At 36.3% G+C, this 22165-nt stretch overlaps 1 protein-coding gene across 3 annotated transcripts in view; it reads right to left on the bottom strand.

Moving 5' to 3' along the window:
• Positions 1 to 22165, bottom strand: part of MARCHF6 (membrane associated ring-CH-type finger 6) — a 53427-nt gene that overhangs the window by 4343 nt on the left and 26919 nt on the right. For all 3 annotated transcript variants that reach the window (XM_082044027.1, XM_082044026.1, XM_082044028.1), the window contains 13 exons: positions 19931 to 19989; positions 19278 to 19358; positions 18629 to 18697; positions 18435 to 18509; positions 17499 to 17633; positions 14474 to 14593; positions 13312 to 13412; positions 12483 to 12620; positions 10533 to 10734; positions 6197 to 6266; positions 4869 to 5050; positions 3360 to 3494; positions 1209 to 1298 (listed from right to left, as the gene is read on the bottom strand). In XM_082044027.1, coding sequence (XP_081900153.1) covers positions 1209 to 1298; positions 3360 to 3494; positions 4869 to 5050; positions 6197 to 6266; positions 10533 to 10734; positions 12483 to 12620; positions 13312 to 13412; positions 14474 to 14593; positions 17499 to 17633; positions 18435 to 18509; positions 18629 to 18697; positions 19278 to 19358; positions 19931 to 19989 — 1457 coding nt within the window. The remainder of the gene's footprint in view (positions 1 to 1208; positions 1299 to 3359; positions 3495 to 4868; positions 5051 to 6196; positions 6267 to 10532; positions 10735 to 12482; positions 12621 to 13311; positions 13413 to 14473; positions 14594 to 17498; positions 17634 to 18434; positions 18510 to 18628; positions 18698 to 19277; positions 19359 to 19930; positions 19990 to 22165) is intronic.

Genomic DNA, 22165 nt, shown 5'->3' with positions numbered 1-22165 from the left:
CAGGAAATCATTTAAGTAGTGCCCAGGAGAGCAACTTAATCTGGAATAGTGTTGTGATTTGGTTGCAGGAGTGTAAGAGACCAGCTGAAAGATCATTTAAATAGAGCAGTGGATGGTGGTTTTGGGGTGACCTGGGACCGCTTTGTGCCATTAACTTGCTGAAAGAGGATCCTGTGTATGCTAATAGAGCAAATCTATTAAATTTGGTAACACAGGCACAAAACAGGATCTCATTTTGTACTTAGCTGGGCAGACCAGAGCCTCTGCATGTGGAGTCTGTGCATGATCATAGAGCTTCCACAATTCTTGAGGAGCTAAGGTCTCAACATGACTAATTATGGGAAAAGACAGATTTCAAATGGCTGCCACACCCAGCTAGACAATGGCCTCTATCCCATATCTGGATGTAACCATTTCTAAGGATGGCTCAGGAGAGCATGTGTATAACAAACAGGCCCAGGGAGAGCATGCAAAATGGAAGCAAAAGCTGTGGTACACATCAAAAGGTACTCACAGAACTAAGGCTGCATTGCTCCAGTGTGACACCTAAAGTGATTAGTAAATGGTTTAATAACTGGGACTATGTGCTAGACCTAATCAAGAGAGGCACCTTTTGTACAGAGGCCAGGAGACGCACCATAGCCATTAAATATAGTGCAGGAATGAAGAGTTACTTTCCGACAAACAACTGAGATACTAAGTGTAGAACTTAAAGGTTATAATCAAGAAAAAAATACTGCTGTGTGACTCAGAACTACCCACAGAAACTGTTCTGTCTTGCTTAATAATCAAAGGGGAATGGAAATGCTGTCTTTCATATGCACTCATCTATGAATGAAGGAATCTTTGCAGCTCAGGAGAAGGCAGAAATTCTCTGCTTGAGTAGTGGACATATATAATGTCCAGTATTTGGACACATGTGAACTCATCTGAAGAAATAATGATGTTTTTCACTTTAATACAAACCTGTTAAAATTATACATAAATATATGCAGCATTTTCTTGATTTCAGATTTCTGAGGTTTATTTTTGTTTTATTGCTAAGTGTATCTTATTGGCTATACAGTTCAAAATGATTCTATAAAACTAGTTGAGTTTTACTCAAATTACTCCATTACTAAAACAGTAACACTGTTTTCTGACTCTCACATTCAAAAGACATTCAAAATGTATTACACAGGTAATTCACATGGACAATTTTTTCGTACCTGTTCAATAACAGTTTTCAGCCACCACTGGGGACCCATCAGTGTTATGGCAGCAATTATTTTGGCATGTAGAACTCCAAGAGCCCAGTCCTAATTTTGTAAAAGTAAACTGTTAGCATTAACGTATATTTAAATAGTTTGAAACCAAAAGCGTTTAGAGCAGCTTGTTAATATTACTTATAAGTGAAAAAATGATTACTTTTCCAATTACACAAGACATTGGCTAGAGTAGGTGACATCTGCTGCAAACTCCTAAGAAAAAGAGGATGCTCTCAAGCTTAATTGACACCCATAAAATACTCGGCTCCCTGGAACCAGGAAAATCAGCTACTACTAGTAAACCAAAGGGAAATACAAAATAAAAGCATTACACTTATTTAAAGCAACAGACTAACATTCTGGTACAAACTAATTAACATTGCTAACATTTACCTAGAAAGAAGTTATTTTGATTCCTTTAAAAAAAGAGAAACAAGGTACAAAAGATGCTCAAACACGTCACGAAACAACATTTTTTTCTTCTTTTAAATTTTAATTGTTCAGAAAACCCTACCTGATGTGAGAAAAACTAAACAAAGCAAGGCAATGCTCTTCACTACTTAGAGGAAAATTTATGTTTTAACATATACAGCAATTATTATGGCATGGAATTAAAAGAACACAATACAACTATAGGCTTCTAGTAAACATTGCACATAACGAGTCAATCCTCTTTGGATTACAGATATTTGTAAGAGATTCTTCAATTAAAATCACCAAAAATAGAATGCAAACTATATGTTGACATGGCAGAATAAACAGGTACAGAACTGGTAAGATTTAAGACATAATAGGCTAATCAACTTTCTTAAACTGCTGGGGAAATATGTTTTCTTTAACCAATTATTTAAAGAGACAGCTTTTGTTAACATGTATTAACCCAGACATGTTCAAAAATTTTAAAACTTATTACAAAAAAAGTCAGTGTTAAAGTTGCTTTGTGTTTGCTCAAGTATGTAACATTTGTGTAACTCTATTCTCTTTTGTGAATTGAAATTATTCTCAATTTCAATAACTCCTTGTTAATTTAAAACAAGTTTCAAATCCCTCTGATCTGATATTTTGAGGAAGCTCTGCCACATGAAAATAAAATCTTTCAGTATATTTAATTACAAACTTCTAAAGAACTAACACGGAAAAATTAAGAATTTTTAGAACCTCAAGTGTTACAAATTCTTTCCAAAATAGTTTGGAAATCATGATCCTCTACTACTGCAATCATATGTTGTCTTGACTTAGTCATTTACTCAGAGACCTCTACAGTATACTTGTATTATAAAAATAATGGAATACTTCAATTAGCAGACAAATTCTTCTTTGTATTATGGCTTTCAAACATTTGGATAATGAAAGTAAATGAAAGCTTGTTTGTGGGCAGCTTAGAAAAAATCACTGTCCCTGAACACTTTCTTGTTATTTAGTAATACACATTCTAGATCTTTTTAATTATCATTCCCTCAGGGTTTCTTTAAGTTACAAGTTCTTTCATAATTCAGCCTAGCTGATGCAAGCATTTGTCACTCAATCCACTGTATCTTCACTTCTTCCACCAACTTGCAGGAAAAAATTTTGCACTCCCTTAACCTGCAAGACTTGACTGAGGAAAAACAAAATGCTACTGCTGCAAAATCTTTTACTAATGGTTTGACATCTCAACCTAAAACCAGAATATTCATAGTGTGTATCATCACTGAATTAAAACCTTGTATGGAAAAAAAGATCAGCTGAACCTGTTGCTGCATAACCGTAGGCAGAAAGCTTTCCAGAAAGGTCATACAGAGTATGCATGTCTGTGCATACACATACAGCTATACTAACTTCTGTATATAACTTTACAATTATACTTCTGGAAAAAGAGTGTCTATCCAATCACAGAAATGCAAAGGTGTTCTGATGTCATTCAACAAAGTTCAGCTTTTCATACTTAAAATTCCTAAGCATATCCTTTTGGTTTAAATAATCCTCACACCCAGACTGGCTGTCTTTTCTCTGCCACATAGAAACATACTTACGGGAAATGCCCTGAAGCACCAAATGAACATGAAACAAGAACTCCCATACCCTTTCTAAGAAAAGAAATGTATCAACAGCAGAAGAATGGGAACAACTGACCTGCCAAGGATAAAAGAGAGGTGTTTGATCCAAAGGAACTCTCAAAGGTGCAACGATGACCAGTTCAAACAGGAGACCCAGCAAAAGTGGAACCACACCAGCTAGCAGTATAGCCACTATTAATGTCTTCATTATCTAAAAAAAATCCCAAGACATTTAATAAATACGTTTATCAGAGGATTCTTTTTGTTTAACTTCAAAATGTAATTTAAACTACACAAACAGATAAAGCTGGGGAATAAAAAACTACATAGACCTTTACATATATATATACACCTCTAGAAATAATTTTTATTACATATATAGTTTTGCAATATATGTTTTCAAGATTCAGTTCTATTCTGTGCCCTCTCCAGAAGAAAGCATGACTGTGCCTACTGGTTTCCATACAGTTTTAAATCATAAAATCACCTCTGACTGTTATTGGGAGGGAACACTGCCCAATGGCATTTAATTACATTAAGTATTCTTGTATGTTGGAAAATTAGAGAAGAATCTTTTCAAAACACACAATTTTTCTCCAGTGAAAACCAAACCTTAAAAATTCACTCATTATGGAATATTTCCAACTTATGACTCCATTAGAATACTGGTCTTGAATCTTTCTTTATCCTAGAATTATCTTAATTTACATGCATCATCCAAAAATCACATTAAACAAGTCTGACTAAATTAACATGATCCTGAGAAGGAACAAAGGAGAAGTAGAGTATTATCTTTTAGCTATAATTTTTTTTAAACAAGCTTATAATTTCCTAAATGAAAATGGATATTTAGGAAATGTGGTAATACATGAACTACCTACACTGCTCTTCTGACTGTAATAGTCCAAAAAAAGCACACAAGCATGTCCATCACAAAATAACATTTATGCTATGAATGTTTAAAATTACTACACTCAGGCAAAAAATCTACTCTAGAAATCCTCAAAACAAAGATAAAAAGGTGGGATGTAAATTTGTTGCCATGGTGAGAATTTGAACTCCCGGTAATACAAACGGATATTTTCTTTAAAAATATTAATTTGAACACAAGGATCTGACAAATCATAAAGAACTTTCTGAAAATATGCATCAGGCTACTTTGTACAGACATGCTCATCATCATCTATCATCTTTACTAGTTTTTCTTATTTGGTAATGTCAAGTTGCTAATTGAGTAATAGTTAAACTTCCAAGTATTTGTGAAAACAAATGTATTTGAGGGCATATGACATTTGTTATAATATAATGTAACATATTCACTTTTCAAGGAAAACAGAAAAATATGCATGTATATATAAGCATATATACGCAAAGTGATTTAAACTGATTGCTTAACTCTGTGTTAAATGGCTCCCAAAAATACAGTTGCCCTATGAAGTGAGAACGTAGGCTGCAAAAGCTTCAAAATGGTCTGAAAAGGAAAATTTGATCTACATTACAGGGTAAAACCTGCAAGCAAATTGAAACAAGTTTTGTTAGCTACTTTTTTGATAATTCAGTATTTTTTTTTTGCCTCGAGACTCACCATGAGAGACCATTCTTTCACCTTCTGAAAAATCACTCTACGACCCTGTGGCATCCAGGCGACCAGCACCGTCACTGCTCGGATAGTTAGCCAACACACATAAAGACCACAAGCAGCTGTGTACAGTTCATGGATTTTGGCAGTCCCCGTCCAAAATGACATTAACCATCGTCCAGCAAATACTGCAAACACAAACACTGTTAAATAGAGTAATGCTTTTTGATGCATTAAGCAAGGATGCCTATTAAAAAATGCTTACCAAATTTATTGTTAAATATCAATGCACAAATAGGATTGAGCATAAAACAGTATTTTGCTACTATATCCATAAGGCATGAATGTGTGAAGCATTATGTAAAATTACATAGATGATGACAAATATGTATGTAGAATTTTTTTTTCCCTAAAATTTTGTAACACCAGCAATGTGATCTTAATTAAAGGAAAGCACTGAATACGGTACTATTCAGAGCCTAAACACCAGCCTTCAGAATTGCAAAGGCAATAATGGATTACTGCATAAGCTTGAACTTAAATCTTATGAGCTATGTTTGGGTTATTCCACTGCCTCATGTAATTGTTTAAGGCTTCTGAATCTCTCTGACAAGAATGGGAGACTCATTTGCTACATTTATTTTTTAATAGTGTTTCTATTCACTAGTATTATAGTGGAATTATTTTATGTGCTACTATTAAACCATACAAAATTCAAAACTCTGCCCTCAACACTATTGGCTTTAGTATCATTAATACAGGGAAATAAAAATGGCATGGTAGCTAAATTATAAAATTCAAATGATTTTACATGTCTTAATCTGTCCCAAATTATTTAAAAATAACTACAAAGTGCTTTTGTTTTGGTTAAAGTACTTATTCATATATATTTGAGAAGTGGCATGTGTATCACTTCAAAGTCTCCTAGTGACGTGTTGACACTTCAGAATGTTTAATTAAAGAAGATATGGTAGAAGACTTGGTAACAACCTATACATTTTCCTTCTCTAAATGGTAAACCAGGTGCAAGAGTATCAATTCTCCTTTTCTGTCAATAATTCTACGGAGAATGTCTCAGCACTTGCAGCCCTGCCCTTAAAAGAAAATTATTCTAAAACAGAACAACAAAAGTGGCAATCTCTATCATTTAAATATACATAATTATCATTTAAATGTTAGACTATTACAATTTCATGATGTACTATTAAAAATGATACAGCTTTCCCATGTTTTCTACTTTTAACTTTAAACAATGATTTCAAAACAACTGCCATTGTTGAACACGGCAACATGCTGAGCTGTTTTTAATCACAGTTTCACAATAAGAGACTTACCTGGCAAGGTAAGGCAGATAAGACTAGCAATCAGTAATGTTATGCACATGAAAACAATCAGAAGAAATATCTGAAAGAGGAAAAAAAGAAAAATATTTTACAAGAAAGTTACTTAACCTAAGCAAAAAGAAACAAAACCCCCCACATATAAAAAGCTGCATCATCCTAAAAAGGCAGCTAAACTAGAATGTTCAATTACCAACTGATGTTTTGCTGTATAAATAAATCAGTCATAAGAAAGCTATCCACAGTACACACAGCACACCTACAGTGTTCTGTATTTAAGAATTTGCATCAACTGTCACAACAGTAAAAACGAACATTTTGAATCCAGAAAGACTGAAGTTCTTTGTTATATTACATTAAAAAATAATCTCTCTATTTCTGCACTGACCAGCACAAGTCTCTGTTAACCCTGAGAGGTTTCTAGCTCTGTATGTCAGATAAGCAAGACAGTGGTTTTACAAGAAGGAAAACCTTGCTGAGAAAGTTCTTTGAGATGCCCTCAGGTTTATGTAACCAATAGCTGACAGCAAAGCTGGTGGCTCCATAGTCAGGCTTGTATCTTATCAGAGAATTCTCATGTACTCAACGTCTTTAAATATTTGAATGTCTGAGGTACCACATGCTATGAAGTTCTGCTTCACTAATCACAGCCACACAACAAGCAGGCTTACTATGGGAAAACAAACACATAACCAACTACTGAGAGAAACTTTTACCTGTAACACACATATTCCTTGATTAGACATTTGGGGACAATGTAGATCAGTTTCACCTCTAGATTAGGATCCTGAGTGCTACTTATAGGAAGGAAAATCTTGTGATTTTGTAGATGTTAGCCTGGGTGAAGAGGGATAATTCCACAATACCCAATTACTTGCCAGGTGACAGCCACATACCCTTTTTCACACAGAATACTGTCTTTAGGGTTAGGGATCCCAAATGAGAGAAAGAAGAAAACCAGAGTAGCTGATGACTGTATTGCAAGCAAAAAAACTTCAACAGTGAAGAACACGGGGTATGACTTGCTTGGGACTGATACTGTGTGGGGAAATGTCAGTCCATGTGGGAATAAACAACATATGAAGGACAAAAGCTGATATGAATCTGTTAAATGCCACACACAGCTGCTTCTTGGGTCAGTGAGTAAGAGAATGTCCAAGAGGAAGAGCTACTCTTGACTTGGACCTAAGCACTACACAGGCACCTGGTCACTCTCATCACAGAAGCAGCACTGACAGTGATCACGATGTATTCAGACTCAAAGATCTTGCAAGGACAGCCCTTCTCTCTCCAAAATCCACCACAATATTTCAAAAAGAGTGAGCCAGCTAAAATAAGGACATTTATTAAAAAAGAATATAAAAAAACAGTAGTTGAAAGTAAAAATGCTTACAGGAGATACATTTGAATATACTGAAGTGAAGGTTTGGTGCAAATTCACACTACTAATCATAAGACTTAAAAAAAATTCTCTCCAAAGTTGTCACAGTAAACAGTAAAATAAAAATGGATTCCAGAAGATATTTCCAGAAGAAATAAATCCACAGAGGAAAAAAACTCAGAATATGGATAAAATCTGGTAAGTGAAATTCAAAACTACAGCAGGACAAGTCAAAAGGGATTTCAGAAATAACAAGTCTATGAAAAGTAATTGTAAATTTATTTTTATGGATAGTTGTTTGTTTTGTTTGTGGGTTGTTTTTTTTTTTTTTTAAGTATTAACAATATAGTAATAAAATCTAAAAATCCTCAGAAGAAAGTTTGCCAAAGAGTTTGCAGGCTCTGATGACAACGATGGATTACGGAAGTAAGGCTACAGTAAGACAAGGCAGTAGTGGAAAAATTCAGCAAATTCTACACACCAGCATTTGTTCTGGAGAGGCTTTGGGAGGTCCCCACAAGAGAACCATTGTTTAAAAAAGGAATGAGTTGGAAGAATTATCTAGACTACCTGATAAAACTAATTATAGGCTTTTATGTAGACTAATAAACCCCCCCCATATTTTAATTTTGTTTGATATTAACAGTATGTACTTCATTACATTTTTTTTTAAATAAAAAACATAGTTTTATATGCTTATTTGCAACTGAAATAACATGAAGGATCAATTCTTAGTGCTTGCTCAATCCATGTAGACATGAGCAAGTTCCAATGGAAAATATTCACACATAATAAAAACTGAATATAAACTACTTTCTTTTAGGTTCTTACAACTTGCTTAAAACAAAAAAAAAAGATAATTAAAGCATAGAAAAGATCAGATGTTTACACTGTTTTTTTTCTTCTCAAATACTTAAAATCTCAGTTGAGACAGTAATTAAAATACAGTGTTGTTCCATAGTGGAAGTCCGTGCAGGCAACACATTTTTCATAAGATGAACTTATCTAAGTAGCAGCTACAGTGATCCTGAATGATTCATTACTTAAATATTTCAAACAAGTGGAACCAGGGACGTAGAATTGTATCAGTGAGCTACCACATGTTTGAGAGTGTGCAAGTGCTCATCGTAGCTCTTGGTGAAAACAATGCAAAGTCAGTTAAATCATATTTTCTTTTATTTCTGTAGAAATCTTCAAAGAACAACTGAGAATGTCTAGATTAAGGTAAGCAAACCAGAAAAAAACAGTCCTTAACAGCTGCATATGAAACTGGTTAATTACCACCAGTTCAAAATCAGCACCACAAATTACCAAAAGCTTATACTATTCAATGGTTTGAGAGGAAGAGACTATTTCAGCACATCCTTATCTAAAGACTTCCACAAAAATTAAACAACCCATGCAAAGGTAGTTCTAGAAAGGATTTAATGAGTCCCTAGGTTAACACACCCCTTCCTTGATAGCAGCATGTCCACATCAGTTGTTATATATTACCAGGTCACAGTAAGTGAGAATCCACTTTAATTACCACCTTAGCAGCCAAACAGGGAACTAATTTCAATTAACCTGTCTCTCAACCCAGCAACTTCATATGAACTTGTTGTAAGTAAAAAGGTCACAAGTATCAAATTTTCTTTACGTATAACACTATAAAGTCTTATCTGAACTTTCGAACATGTCTAACTAATGCCTTCTGTGTATTACTTCAGTTTTCAGCTAGATCAGTTTCCTATTCCGGTCCATCATGTGCATGTTCTAGCACAGGCATTCATGCTAAGAAGGGAAGAAAGGAGCAATTGCCATGGGAAGAAGACAGCACCACTCCTTTCATTACTAAGTGTGTATTTATACTACATGAAATTGGTCTCAGAGCATGCTCTGACATCCTGTTATGACCAAACTGAGGTAGCAGCAGCTGCTGTGAGAGGGGCAAGTTCATTCTGCTTCCTTAGCCTTTTCATCCCCGGGCTACTTGCTCCCACTGTTTCCTCTACAAGTGTTGAAGCTCATGCATTCTTCTGGAGAGCCATTTTAGAGGGTAAAACAGCAGTGGTGGGAATTCACTCCACCCCCTTAAAGCCCTAACTTCAAACACCCAGAAGCTCAGCACTTGTGAAATCCTAAAATATTTTCAAATTTGCTTTCAGCTCTACTATGTTGAGATTTAAAAAAAAAAAAAAAAAGCTTTATTTTGTACTTTGTTATGGGAATTCTGGTAGATGCAGCATTTTAAGGGAACTTCAGAAGCAAGAGTACACTGTTCTAACTTTCGCTATTATTTCCATTCTTGAGCTATACCTGAAACCATGGTAAATGAACTGTGCTTAAGTTTACATTTCATTAACTTAGAGTTCTGGTAACAACAAAACAATCTATCTAGTTTGACCTATATATTATTCTAGAAAGTCAAGTATTTGCCAACAACATTTTCTTTCTAACTGTAGGGATTTAGAACTTTGCAGTATTGTAACACTTTCTGTGTTTAATATAGATGCCAACAGAGGTTCTCCGCTTAATTTTTTAATAAAACAAAGAAGTTTAAAATATACTTCAGCTACAAGACCAAAGTATGCCTTCTTGAAACCCATGTCTTGCTAGAGACACTCCTGAACTACCTGTTTGCTGGGGGGTTATTATATTTCTCTCCATTATAATAACTAAGAAAACAAGATTTGGACTAACAAATAATACACAGCATGTATGTGACCTATACGTGGTAACTGGAGGTCTATGCATGGGATCTCTAAATAAAATTGTAATTGAAGTTCTTAAGTAACAGGCTGAAAAAAAGCTATATGTAAGAATAACTGTAAGTCTTCTTTTTAAAAAGATGCAAACTCTACAAAACACAGACCAACATGACCTACCACTTCACTCCTGATAACATGCAGGCCAAAAACCATTTTCAAATGCCTTTCCCTTTTCTTTTAATATGTTACATATACCTACCCTGAGTGGGAATTTTAAAGGCCTACGATAAGGCTGGAAACCCACAGGTCCTCCTTGTTGAAGTATGGCTTGGTGGGCTGCATGAAGACCTTCTCCCACAACTGGAATGGCATTATTATTGCGAGCATGCTGGTTGTTAGGCTGCTGATTTGCGTTGTTTTCATTCTCTTCCTGGTCACCAAGTAGGTAAGAATGGAGATCTCTGTAACAATCAAAATATCAGTTTTGTTCTGTTTGAGATGAATGAGAGTCTTACAAAAAGACAGGTCTACTCAGAATGAGTACAAGTTGCACAAAACTTGCACAGGGATACTGGCAAAATAAAATAAAATAAAACATCTTCTGATAACGTACTCAATGTCATTCTAAACACAGAATTTAGAAGAAAAATGCTAGTTTGGATGCAGATTAGAACAGCGGGAATACAGCCACAAATAAAGATCACTTAACTGTTTGTCTGCTTTAAAACCAACTTGTGATATTATAGCTGTTGTGCACATAAAATGAAAATTGCATCGATATTTCAGTTTGTGTAAGCAGGCAGCTCAACTGACAGCTTTTATTTTACTGCTACTAGGCTTTATTGGAAATTGCCTTCAAACCTAACCTGTACAAGGACAGTACTTTATTGCTATAGACATGTTTTGAATAGTACAGTCAGATAGAGGATTCAAGAAGATTCCAAATTGCTCAAAACCGGTTCACAATTGTCTAAGAAAATCAATTCTAGGAAGAACGTATCTACTTTAAAAAGTATTCTGTTGATATTTCCTGCATACATCATCATTTATTTATTTCAGTCTTATTAAAAAAATAAACCAAAACACAACATGAACATTTAGAAGTTAATTTTCCTCAGCTTTAGCAAAATTTTAATTAGCAGTAAGATGCACACAGATATTCTACTGGCAGACAATGAAAACATATTCACATCACTTTTTAAAAAAAGGAGTGAAAAATTTTTCATCTTTGCTCAACTAAAAATGCTGAAGAGGTATTTCACAATTGCTCTTAACAGCTGCAACAGTGGAGAAAGCAAAGCCATTTATATATTCATGTCCAAAATTCTTTCCTTGTGTCATATTTAAACACTATCAAAACATGGACAAATTAATTAAAAAAATAACTTTCCAAAGTGTAAACCAACAGAACAGGGTGAGGAGAGCTTCCTTATGATAAGCTAAAATAAATATTTTGGATTGCAGTGGAAGAAAAAAGTCTTTCATTCATATTCTCAGAGTCTCGGGCATAACAAAGAAGAAATCTTCATCCTAATAGTGCTGTGTTGGCACGACCCACAGTGAGCAAGACATGGTGGGAGAATGCCAGTAAGCATATGAAGTTAAATGTAAAACGTTATAGAAACAAAATCAATGTTATTTTTACCTGACTAATTGGGCAAGCAACATATGAACTGAAAAACAATTTCAAGTGCTAGAAATCTTCCTGGCAGTCTAAATCAAAGAACCTCACTTTGTGTAATCATTTACTTTAGCTGACAGAGTTTTATCCTTCTTTAGGGACTGAACTTTTAACTTTTAAACCCCAATTTAAAGGTATTCACCTCTTCAGCTTAATGTTCTAGATACTTTTTTCCTTTTTCTTTTTCCTTCTTATAGTAAGAAATGCAGGGTGTGCACATGAATTTTACTTAGATGACTCATGGAAACACCCTCCTGACACCTGTTTAATTTTTCCATGTAATAGGAAGTTAACAAGCTGTTAGTCATACTTTTATAGATTTTTCTTTACCAGATGCTGGTACAACTACTGCTTAGAAAAAAGTACTTCCTTAGGAAGTCACTATACAAGTTTTTCACCACATATTTGTCTGTAAAGTAGCTATTAAAGCTACTTGTTGGGATAACTCTCTTGAAAGCATGTTGCTTTCATGTTAAAAGGCTAAGCTGGACACAATGCTTGTAGTTGATTTTGGCTTTCTGTACTTACAGCAAGTATCCGGCAGTAACAGTCCATGCTCGCACAAGACCCTTCAACCACTGTCTTGTATGACCTTGTTCTAGCAAAGCTGGAAGCACCACCTGAAGCAAAAGGAGCTCTAGGGAAAGTTCACTTACTGGAGCATCACTAGAAACAATGGGAAGAGCAGGAAAGCAAACATAAGGAACATTCTGACAGTAATCTCTTACACTGAATCATATTACCACTGCCACAATAAAAAAAAAAAAATATATTGGATACCAACAGGAAGAATTCTTACGTTTTTGCAGACATTTTTCCTTATATCCTGCTCTGAGCACAGGTTAAGTGTTTGTTCATGCATAGGCACTTAGGTGCACAAGAAATTCAAGAAAAAGTGTTGACAAAGATTATATCAGGTTATATTTGCTTCTATCATTCTTTCAATTATTATTTAGAAACAAAGATACTGCTATCATTAAAAATAAATGCAGTTACAGATATCCTTTTATTCTTGAAGCAGTGATTATCAGGAGTGAATGTGCAAGACAAACATGGCAGCAACTTCACTATCAACAAGTTGAAGGGGAAAGTATTTTGAGGGCATATAAGAAACGAATAGTTATCATTACAGAAGTAATACAAAAATGCCTTTTATTTTTTTTAGTACCTTTTATTTGACAAATTGTATGATGTATCCATGTCATTTATCTTTTTACTTTTCTAGAACAATGAAGTTTAGATTAACTAAAAACTAACAATACATACCAATGTCACATAAATGCTCAAAAGTGCAAATGCACATTTTTCTAGTTATAAGGAGACTGAAAAAATTACATTTTTTAAATTAAATGCTTACCTGTATAGCATAACATTGTATGGAAGAAAGTGAGGCAGAAGGTACTTAATAATGCGTATAGGAAGCCAGAGCATGAGCAGTACAATTGATCCAAAGACAATCTGCAATAAGGAAATTAAACAAGTTAGTCTGGCTAACAGCCAAACATCTACCTAGCTGCTCGCTCATTCCCTTCTCCGCTGAATGGGGAGAAAAGAGAAGGCAAGAAGACTTGTGGATTCAGATAATTACAGTTTAATAAAGAAAGCAAAAGGTGGGTGCACAAACAAAAGAGGACTTCATCCACTACTTCCCATTAGCAGAGAGCTGATTTGCAACTTCCTAGAAAGCAGGGTCTCAGTACGTGTTAACAGTTGCTCAAGAAGACAAACGCCATAACCATGATGATCCCCCCTTCTTCCTCCTTTTCCACAGCTTTTACTGCTTAACACAATGTTGTAGGATATGGGAATACCCCTTTTGCCAGTTTGTGTCAGCTGTCCCAGGTATATCACCCTGCCAACCCTCAGCTTATTTGCTAGAGGGGTGAGGAAGCAGGGCAGAGCAGGGAAGAGGAAAAGCTTTGATGCTGTGCAAGGACTGTTGAGCCACAGCCGTAACATCTGTGCATTAGCAACACTCTTTCAGCCACTGATCCAAAGAGCAGAAGGACATGGGCCATTATGAAGAAAGATCCTAGGCAGACCATGCTTAAAATGCCTTTGCAAAAGAGGATTGCAGCTGAAAAAGCATGGACTGGCCAGCTGCCACTCAGGATAATGTCAGACAGTTCCACTTTCGTCCCACTCCCCCAGCACTGGGATTACTAATTTTGGGTTCCTCCTGTTTCTGACTGGCCGGCTTTTCAAGCAACTTGTAGAAGCCTCAAAAGATTTTGCATAAGGAGAAGATATTAAAGAAAAATTTGTTTTGGAAGAGACCTCTAGAGGTAAACTATCCCAACCCTCTGCACTGAGCAGACCCAGTTCCATGAGGTTGATCAGAACCTTATCCAGTTGAGTTTTGAGTACCTCAAAATATGTAGATTGTGCCAGCAACCTCTTCCAGTGCCTAATCACCTTCATGGTGAAAATGTCTTTCCTTAAATATGCAGTAGCATATATGGGAGCTAACATGTGAAATTTTATTTCCAAATAGAGAAATTTTTCGGAAAAGTCCTTACCACTGATAAGATAAACCTCCTGAGATGTCTATAAATGGGCAAGTGAATCATTTCCTGCACAGGATTAAAGTCTGGATCATTCAAATTCCTGAGAAACCATAAGACACCGGGTCTCAATACCTGAAGTAGGAAATAGAAAACAATATATGAACAGAAAGTTATCTTTGCATTCTTTGTTTTGTATTTTGGACAACACACTGCTGCAGCAAATAAGTTTTAAATATAACAGGGGTATTTGTTCAAAAGGTTCAACAAAATGGTACAGAAATAGAATAAAGGAAGCATTATCATAGTGAAATAGAGAAGCAATAACCAATTATAAGCTTAATTTTCAGGTATTAATCAAACTTCAACAACTGAAATGTATTTAGATCCATTTGAAGGCAACACCCATGCTTAAGAACTCTTTGTAAACTAAAAATCTCTAAGCAAAATATACCCTAAATCATCATTTTCCACTGCAGTAAGTACCAGTGTGTCCCTTTTTAGACAAGGCTGAAATCCAATATACACAGGATCATTGAATGATTTGGGTTGGAAGGGACCTTAAGTTCCAACCCCCCTGCCATGGGCAATGACACCTCTCACTAGACCCCACCCAGCCTGGCCTTGAACACTTCCAGGCATGGGGCATCCACAGCTTCTATGGGCAACCTGCTCCAGTGCCTCAGCACCCTCATGGTGAAAAATGTCTTTCTTATCTCTAACCTTAATCTACCCTCTTTCAGTTTAAAGCCATTACCCCTTGTCCTATCATTACATGTCCCTGTAAAATGTCCATCTCCAGCTTTCTTGTAGGTCCCCTTTATGTACTGGAAAGCTGCTATAAGGTCTCCCTGGACCCTTCTCTTCTCCAGGCTGAAGAAGCCCAACTCTCTCAGTCTATCTTCATAGGAGAGCTTCTCCAGTCCTCTGATCATCTTAGTGGTCTCCTCTGGACTCGGTCCAACAGCTCCATGTCCCTCTCATGTTTGGGGCCCCAGAGCTGGACACAGTACTCCAGGTGGGGTCTCACAAGAACAGAGTAGATGGTGAGAATCATCTCCCTCAAACTGCTGGTCACGCTTCTTTTGATGCAACCCAGGACACAGCTGGCTTTCTGGGCTGCAAGTGCACATTGCTGGGTCACGCTGAGCTTCTAATTAACCAATAGCCCCAAGTCCTCCTTCTCTGGGCTGCTGTAAATCTGTTCTCTGCCCAGCCTGTATTTGTGCTTGGGATTACCCTGACCCATGTGCAAAACTCTGCACTTGGCTTTGTTGAACTCTGTGAGTTTCACATGGGCCCAACTCTCAAACCTGTCAAAGTCCCTCTGGATGGCATCCCTTCCATCCAGCGTGTTGACTGCACCACACAGATTGATGTCATTGGCAAACTTGCTGAAGGTGCGCTCAGTCCTACTGTCCATGGCACTGACAGAGATGTTAAACAGTGCTGGTCCCAATACCGACCCCCAAGGAATGCCACTCATCACTGGTCTCCACTTGGACACCAAGCTGTTGACTGCAACTCTTTGAGTGTGACCATCCAGCCAATTTCTTATCCACCGAGTGGTCCATCCATCAAATCTATCCAACTTAGAGACAAGGATGTAATGTGGGACACTGTAAAATGCTTTGCACAAGTCCAGGTAGATCACGTCAGTTGCTCTTCCCTTATCCACCAACATTGTAACCCCATCGTAGAAAGCCACTACATTTGTCAGGCACGATTTACTCTTAGTGAAGCCATGTTGGCTGTCACCAATCACCTCCTCATTTTCCATATGCCTTAGCATAGTTTCCAGGAGGATCTGCTCTGTGATATTGCTGGGCATGGGGGCAAGACTGACTGGCCCGTAGTTCCCTGGGTCTTCCTTTTTTCCCTTTTCAAAAATGGAGGTTATGTTTCCCCTTTTCCAAGTCAACAGGAACTTCATCAGACTGCCACAACTTCTCAAACATGATGGATAGTGGCTTAGCAACTTCATCTGGCAGTACCCTTGTGATGCATGGACTTATGGACCTTCAGGTTTCTTAGATGGTCTCCAACCTGATCTTCTCCTACAGTGGACATTCTCCATTCTCTCAGTCCCTGCCTTTGCCTTCTGCAACTTGGGTGGTGTGGCTGGAGCACTTGCGGGTGAAAACTGAGGCAAAAAGGTTGTTGAGTACCTCAGCTTTCTCCATATCCTGGGTAACCAGGTCTCCTGTTTCCTTCTGGAGAGGGCCCACATTTTCCCTCGTCACCTTTTTATAACCAACACACCTACAGAAGCTTTTCTTGTTGCCCTTGATGTCCCTGGCCGGATTTAATTCTATCAGGGCTTTAGCTTTTCTAACCTGATCCCTGGCTGCTCCCAATAACAATTTCTCTATATTCCTCCCAGGCTGCTTGTCCTTGCTTCTGCTCTCTGTAGGTTTCCTTTTTGAGTCTGAGTTTGTCCAGGAGCTCCTTGTTCATTCATATAGACCTCCTGGTGTTTTGGCCTGACTTGCTCTTTGTTGGGATGCATCACTGTTGAGCTTGGAGGAGGTGATCCTTGAATGTTAACCAGCCTTTTTTGGACCCCTCTTCCCTGCAGGGCTTTATCCCATGGTACTCTACCAAGCAGATCACTGAAGAGAACAAAATCTGCTCTCCTGAAGTCCAGGGCAGTGAGCTTGCTGCGCTCCTTCCTTGCTGCCTTAAGGATCTTGAGCTTCTCCATTTCACGGTCATTGCAGCCAAAGCTGCCCCTGAACTTCACGTTCCCCACCAGCCCCTCCTTACTGGCAAGTGCAAGGTCCAGGATAGCTTCTCCCCTCATTGGCTTCTCTATCACTTGGAGAAAAAAGTTATCATCAACACATTCCAGGAACCTCCTGGATTACTTATGCCCTGCTGTATTGTCCTTCCAACAGATATCAGGGTGGCTGAAGTCCCTCATAAGGACCAGGGTTTGTGACCATACGGCTGCAATACCCACACATGAAAGATTTAACTAACAGTTCAACACACAAGCTTCTCTCACTATGTTACATACCAAACTTGTTCATAAACTTACCTCTCTCAGTAAAAGAATGAAGGATGCAAAATAAAAGACGTAAACCATTCCAACTAACCAGTGCAGAAACATTGTGGTACCTGGGGCAGACTGAAAGCTCAATTCTCTGTCTTTCAAAGTGGCATCAAACATCTCCTAGAAGTAGTAAACAAATATGAATAAAGTTTGACAAACTTACACAGTTACTAATTTCGTTTACCCTGGTTTATATATACTACCAGGCATTTAAATTAAATTTTGCTAACACCTAAATAATTATAGCATTTAATTAGAAAAGAATGAATAAATTACAATAAGAACAACAAATCAATATCAATTTTTGTTCTATTTATTTTTCTGGCAGAAAGAAGAAGTCAACCCGAACACTAACATACACTACATAAGTTATAAATGAGTTCAAAGTGGCACTGTGATGGAAGCAAATACTATTCCCTTAGGTAAAATTCTATTTCAACTAAGGCTACAAGAAACTAGTTTTCTCCATTTGAAGTTAGTAACTTAGCTTTTTTCTCAGAACAGAAAAACTGTCCTTCTCAATTCCAAGCAAACACAGACTCTATCTTGTTCAAATCAGAAAGAGCTTGGACAACTATTAAAATATCAAGTCATTACTACTTCACATAAGATGGCTACAAAAATAAGTTTATTCAGTACACAAGTCTGCCTTTGAGTAAGTTCATTAGCACAGTGGTCTTGTAAATGCTGTAAAAAGGATTAGGAACTTCTTATTTTCATAACAGCAAGTTAATTTGTATTTACTACCATAAAGGAAAACAAAATTAGCATTAAGCAGTACCTAAAAAATCCTCTCCCTCTGGAAACACAGAAGAGTGCTATCAAACTTGTATCAATAATTCTCTTTTCATCAGAACTCTTTTTCCTTTAAATATGAACACCATTAAAAAAATACTTTATCCCATTTATTTCCATGCTTACCAATGAGCATATATCCAACCACCAACCACAGATGAGAGGAAACACACCAATTTCAACCACCACTAACAAGGAAACCTTTAGGGAAAAAAAGGTAGAAGACATCTTACTAGTTCAACAGAAATTTCTAACAAAATTATAATGTTAGCTTAAATTGAGAGGGTTTTTTTTTGCTACACAAAAAAAAATAGGATTACCTTGACAACAATATAGCAAACTCCTAATAAACGACGCGATCGCTGGAATTTAACAAGTGCTGCCAAACCCTGAACAGTTTTGTCAAGAAAATGATACTGAAGAATACTTTATAACATAGTTTGATTAAGATGAAACACTATATTATGTGGCTTTCAGCAACAGGAAATTTTATAAAAAAACAAAGTGAAATAGGAAGTATGTATTTTATGCAGGCTATATTTTAAATATTGGCTGTGACTCTCAAAATCACAATCTGATGTGCTGGATAAACCCCCCAAACATGCACCTAAAATAAATGAATGAACGACTAAAAAAATAATAATGCTACCAGCCTCCTTAAATTGAGTGTACAAAAGTTTCTCAAGAAATAAACTGTTGCCTTGAAAAAATCTGCCACAAGTAAGCACGTTTTGAAACTGAAGGCCTACCTTTAATGGTACCTTTCCTTTTCATGCATTCTGAAACAAACTCTCACCTTTCATACATACCTATATCTATGTATCTTTTTATTTTATTTTAGGAGGCAAAACAGAGACATGCCAATCAACCATTTAACCACATTTAAATGGCACATTGGTATAGTGTGGTCTAAAGTTGAAGTTAGCTTTGTGTAAAACCTAAACCATGTAACTGATGACAAAAGGATACATGACAAACAATTAGAGTCACTGCTAGTAGAACGTATCCAACTATAGTTGTAATCAGGCCCTCAAAGTGAGATGCTTGAACCTGGAGGGGAAAAAAATAAGGTTTATCAGTCTCTTAAAAGATTATATCTCCTTTGTAAGTAATTAAGATAGATTTAGTTTTTACATATTTTAACAATCCAGTACTTTTTTGATATCTCTGTCAACAGTAGAAAAAGGTACATTTACTGGAAAAGTCTAACAACTACTTTCTTCAAACATGAAACAATCTCCATATATGAAACAAAAAGTGTCACCTTACACAACCACACTACCTCCTAGCTTTCACTACCTATTATTATCAACCATGAGAATTACTGAGAACACAAATTAAAAATTATACGAGGAATATGATGCTGTTAAGAAACCAAAAACTTATGCATTTTTTTTGTAAAAGGAGGAAACTTCACTTGTAATGTAAATAATGGAGGAAGTGGGAAAGACTGAGAGAATGTTTGTAACTATAGATTTAAAAACGTTTGAGGAGAAAAAAAATGAGACATACTGGAGGTTACTTTTGTGATCACAAATAAAAGTTGAAGGGTGCTACAAAAGTACTGTAATTAAACAAATAGTGGCAAGTTTTTCATTTTGAAATTATAAAACAGTACTTACGTATTCCTCAAAGCCCAGGCCAACAATGGAGAAGTGACCAATGTGGTATGGACAAAATGCTGCATAATGTAAGCAGAAAGAAGGGGAAAAAAAAAAAAAAAGCCATGAAAGCTGCTAAATGGAGCCTCATTTGCAGGACATGTATCGTAATATGGTAATTATTTCACTTATCCATTTTATGAAAACAACTAAAAAAAAAATTACTTTCTATGCAAATAGTTGCAAGTGTTATATTTCTATAATTTTACAAACATTGAAAATCAGATCAGAATTCACACTGAAAGACTACAAACAATATAAAACTACACAGAATAAGAGGACAGCTTTCCTTACTAGTTCATCTTGCTGTGTGTAAATTAATTCAATTTCTCAGTCTTACGTACTAAGGCGGTCTCAGTCTCATAGACTGCTGTAGGAACCCATCTGTATATTCACTCCTTCCCATGCACTAGAAAACTTAAGTAGCCGTTTTACGTCTTGGTCAGATGGGACTTGCTTTAGCAAGGTTTCAGTTTTTAGTGCTTTAATTCTTAAGAATATTGTGAAAAATGAAAGCCCTGCAGAAATTTGCAAAGGGAAGAGTATGAGGGGGAAAAAAGATGACACTCCAGTGAAGGGATGGGGAGGAACTGAGAATTAATGAACTAAAAACTGTCTTTCCTGAAAACTGACTCTTGCCAATTCTGAGGTCTCAGGAGGTATGAATTAAAACCCACAGCACTTTCCTCATTTTTGGACACCTCTTTATTTGCAACCGGATCAGGTAGTTGTTTGAGCTCACTCTGTGGTCTTCCAACCAAGATACAAAGGACTACAGAATTTAACATTATTTTCCTACAGGAATAGGAGTCAATAGGGAGTGGGCTGCAAAACCACAAAACCAAAACCCAAACAACTAGGAAAAGATTTAGCAGGATTTGTATTACCCTAATCAATGATCAGAAAGTTTCAGTTTATGTCCCTTTCAGATAAATCAGCAGTTACTGGAATCACAAAAATGTCAAAGGGAAGACTTGAGCTCTTCCTGCCCAGTAAAGACAAGGGAAAAAATAACCCCACACTCAAAACTTCAATAGACATCAGACTCATGAGTTTAATTTGTATCTTTTTGACAGTGTTTTATAATATCAGAGTGCATTCTTTAGCATGTCTTTTAAATAACTTTATTTAAAAGAGAATTTATAATAGATCCCTTTTAATAAAAAGCATGGAGGAGTACAAACTCCTCTGTGAGCACTATGATGAGCTACAGAAAATATGAATTAAGTCAAACTTAATTAACTTGTCCAAGAGAACATCACAAAAGATTTTCTGGACCAGTAATTAAGGCTTCAAATGCTTTCCCTTCTATCTTCTACAAAGTACCTCCTGTGACATTGGAACTCACCAGGACTGTACTTACAAATAACTAGAGATTTGGCAGTTGTAAATTAAATGGTACTACTTAGTGGGAAAGACACTAAAAATAGGCTTGAGAGGCACAAATTAAATTCCTGCTCACTTGCTTGGGAAAGTCATTTCCCTTCTCTACTTGTTAGATTCCCACTTCTTAAAGTACACTTAGAGCTACTGAAAACACATCTATATTACAACCTTATTATTTATTCTTATTACTCAGTTATTGAATTTAAATAAAGGGTTTAGAAATTTCATAACTAATTATCAGAAAGAAATAATTCAAGTATTTCCCAGCTCCTATTATAACAGTTAATAGCTCTTTGTGAGTTAAATATACATGATAATTATTTTATTTTCTTCTGATCTGCTGATTTGTTTCAGTAACTATATGCTCAAACCACTGGTTCAGTACTGTGAGCTCTACTTTGCCAGCAAAAATTTATCTACAGTATGACTTCAATTGTTAAAGCTCAAACTCTTCTGCCAAGAAAGACCGCAAGCAACAAAGCCAATTCCTTTCTAAACTGACAATTCAGAGCAAGTGTTGTTGTTACAATAAAAACTAGTACATCTTTTAGTTTTGGCACATGATTGCAGTTAACATCCATCTATTACAGTCATGTAGAAGTTCCCAGCTCTTCAAAATTTACTTCACCATCCTTTAGCAACTGGAAATAAAAAGTGTATATAAACATTTTTAAAACAGCTCTCTAATCACTGGCTTTCAGACATACAGTAGGCTACTACACAGCTCTGAGTTGCTTTTGGAGGTGGTTGCATTATGGATCCAGATTACCATGTTTCATACAGAATTAAGGTTTGACAGGCCACAAACAA

This window comes from Streptopelia decaocto, assembly GCF_964273445.1.
Source record: "Streptopelia decaocto genome assembly, chromosome: 2".
In the NCBI taxonomy this organism is placed as follows: Eukaryota; Metazoa; Chordata; class Aves; order Columbiformes; family Columbidae; genus Streptopelia; species Streptopelia decaocto.
Note: the sequence above shows the minus strand (reverse complement) of the source record. Positions and strands in the feature narration are given on the sequence as shown.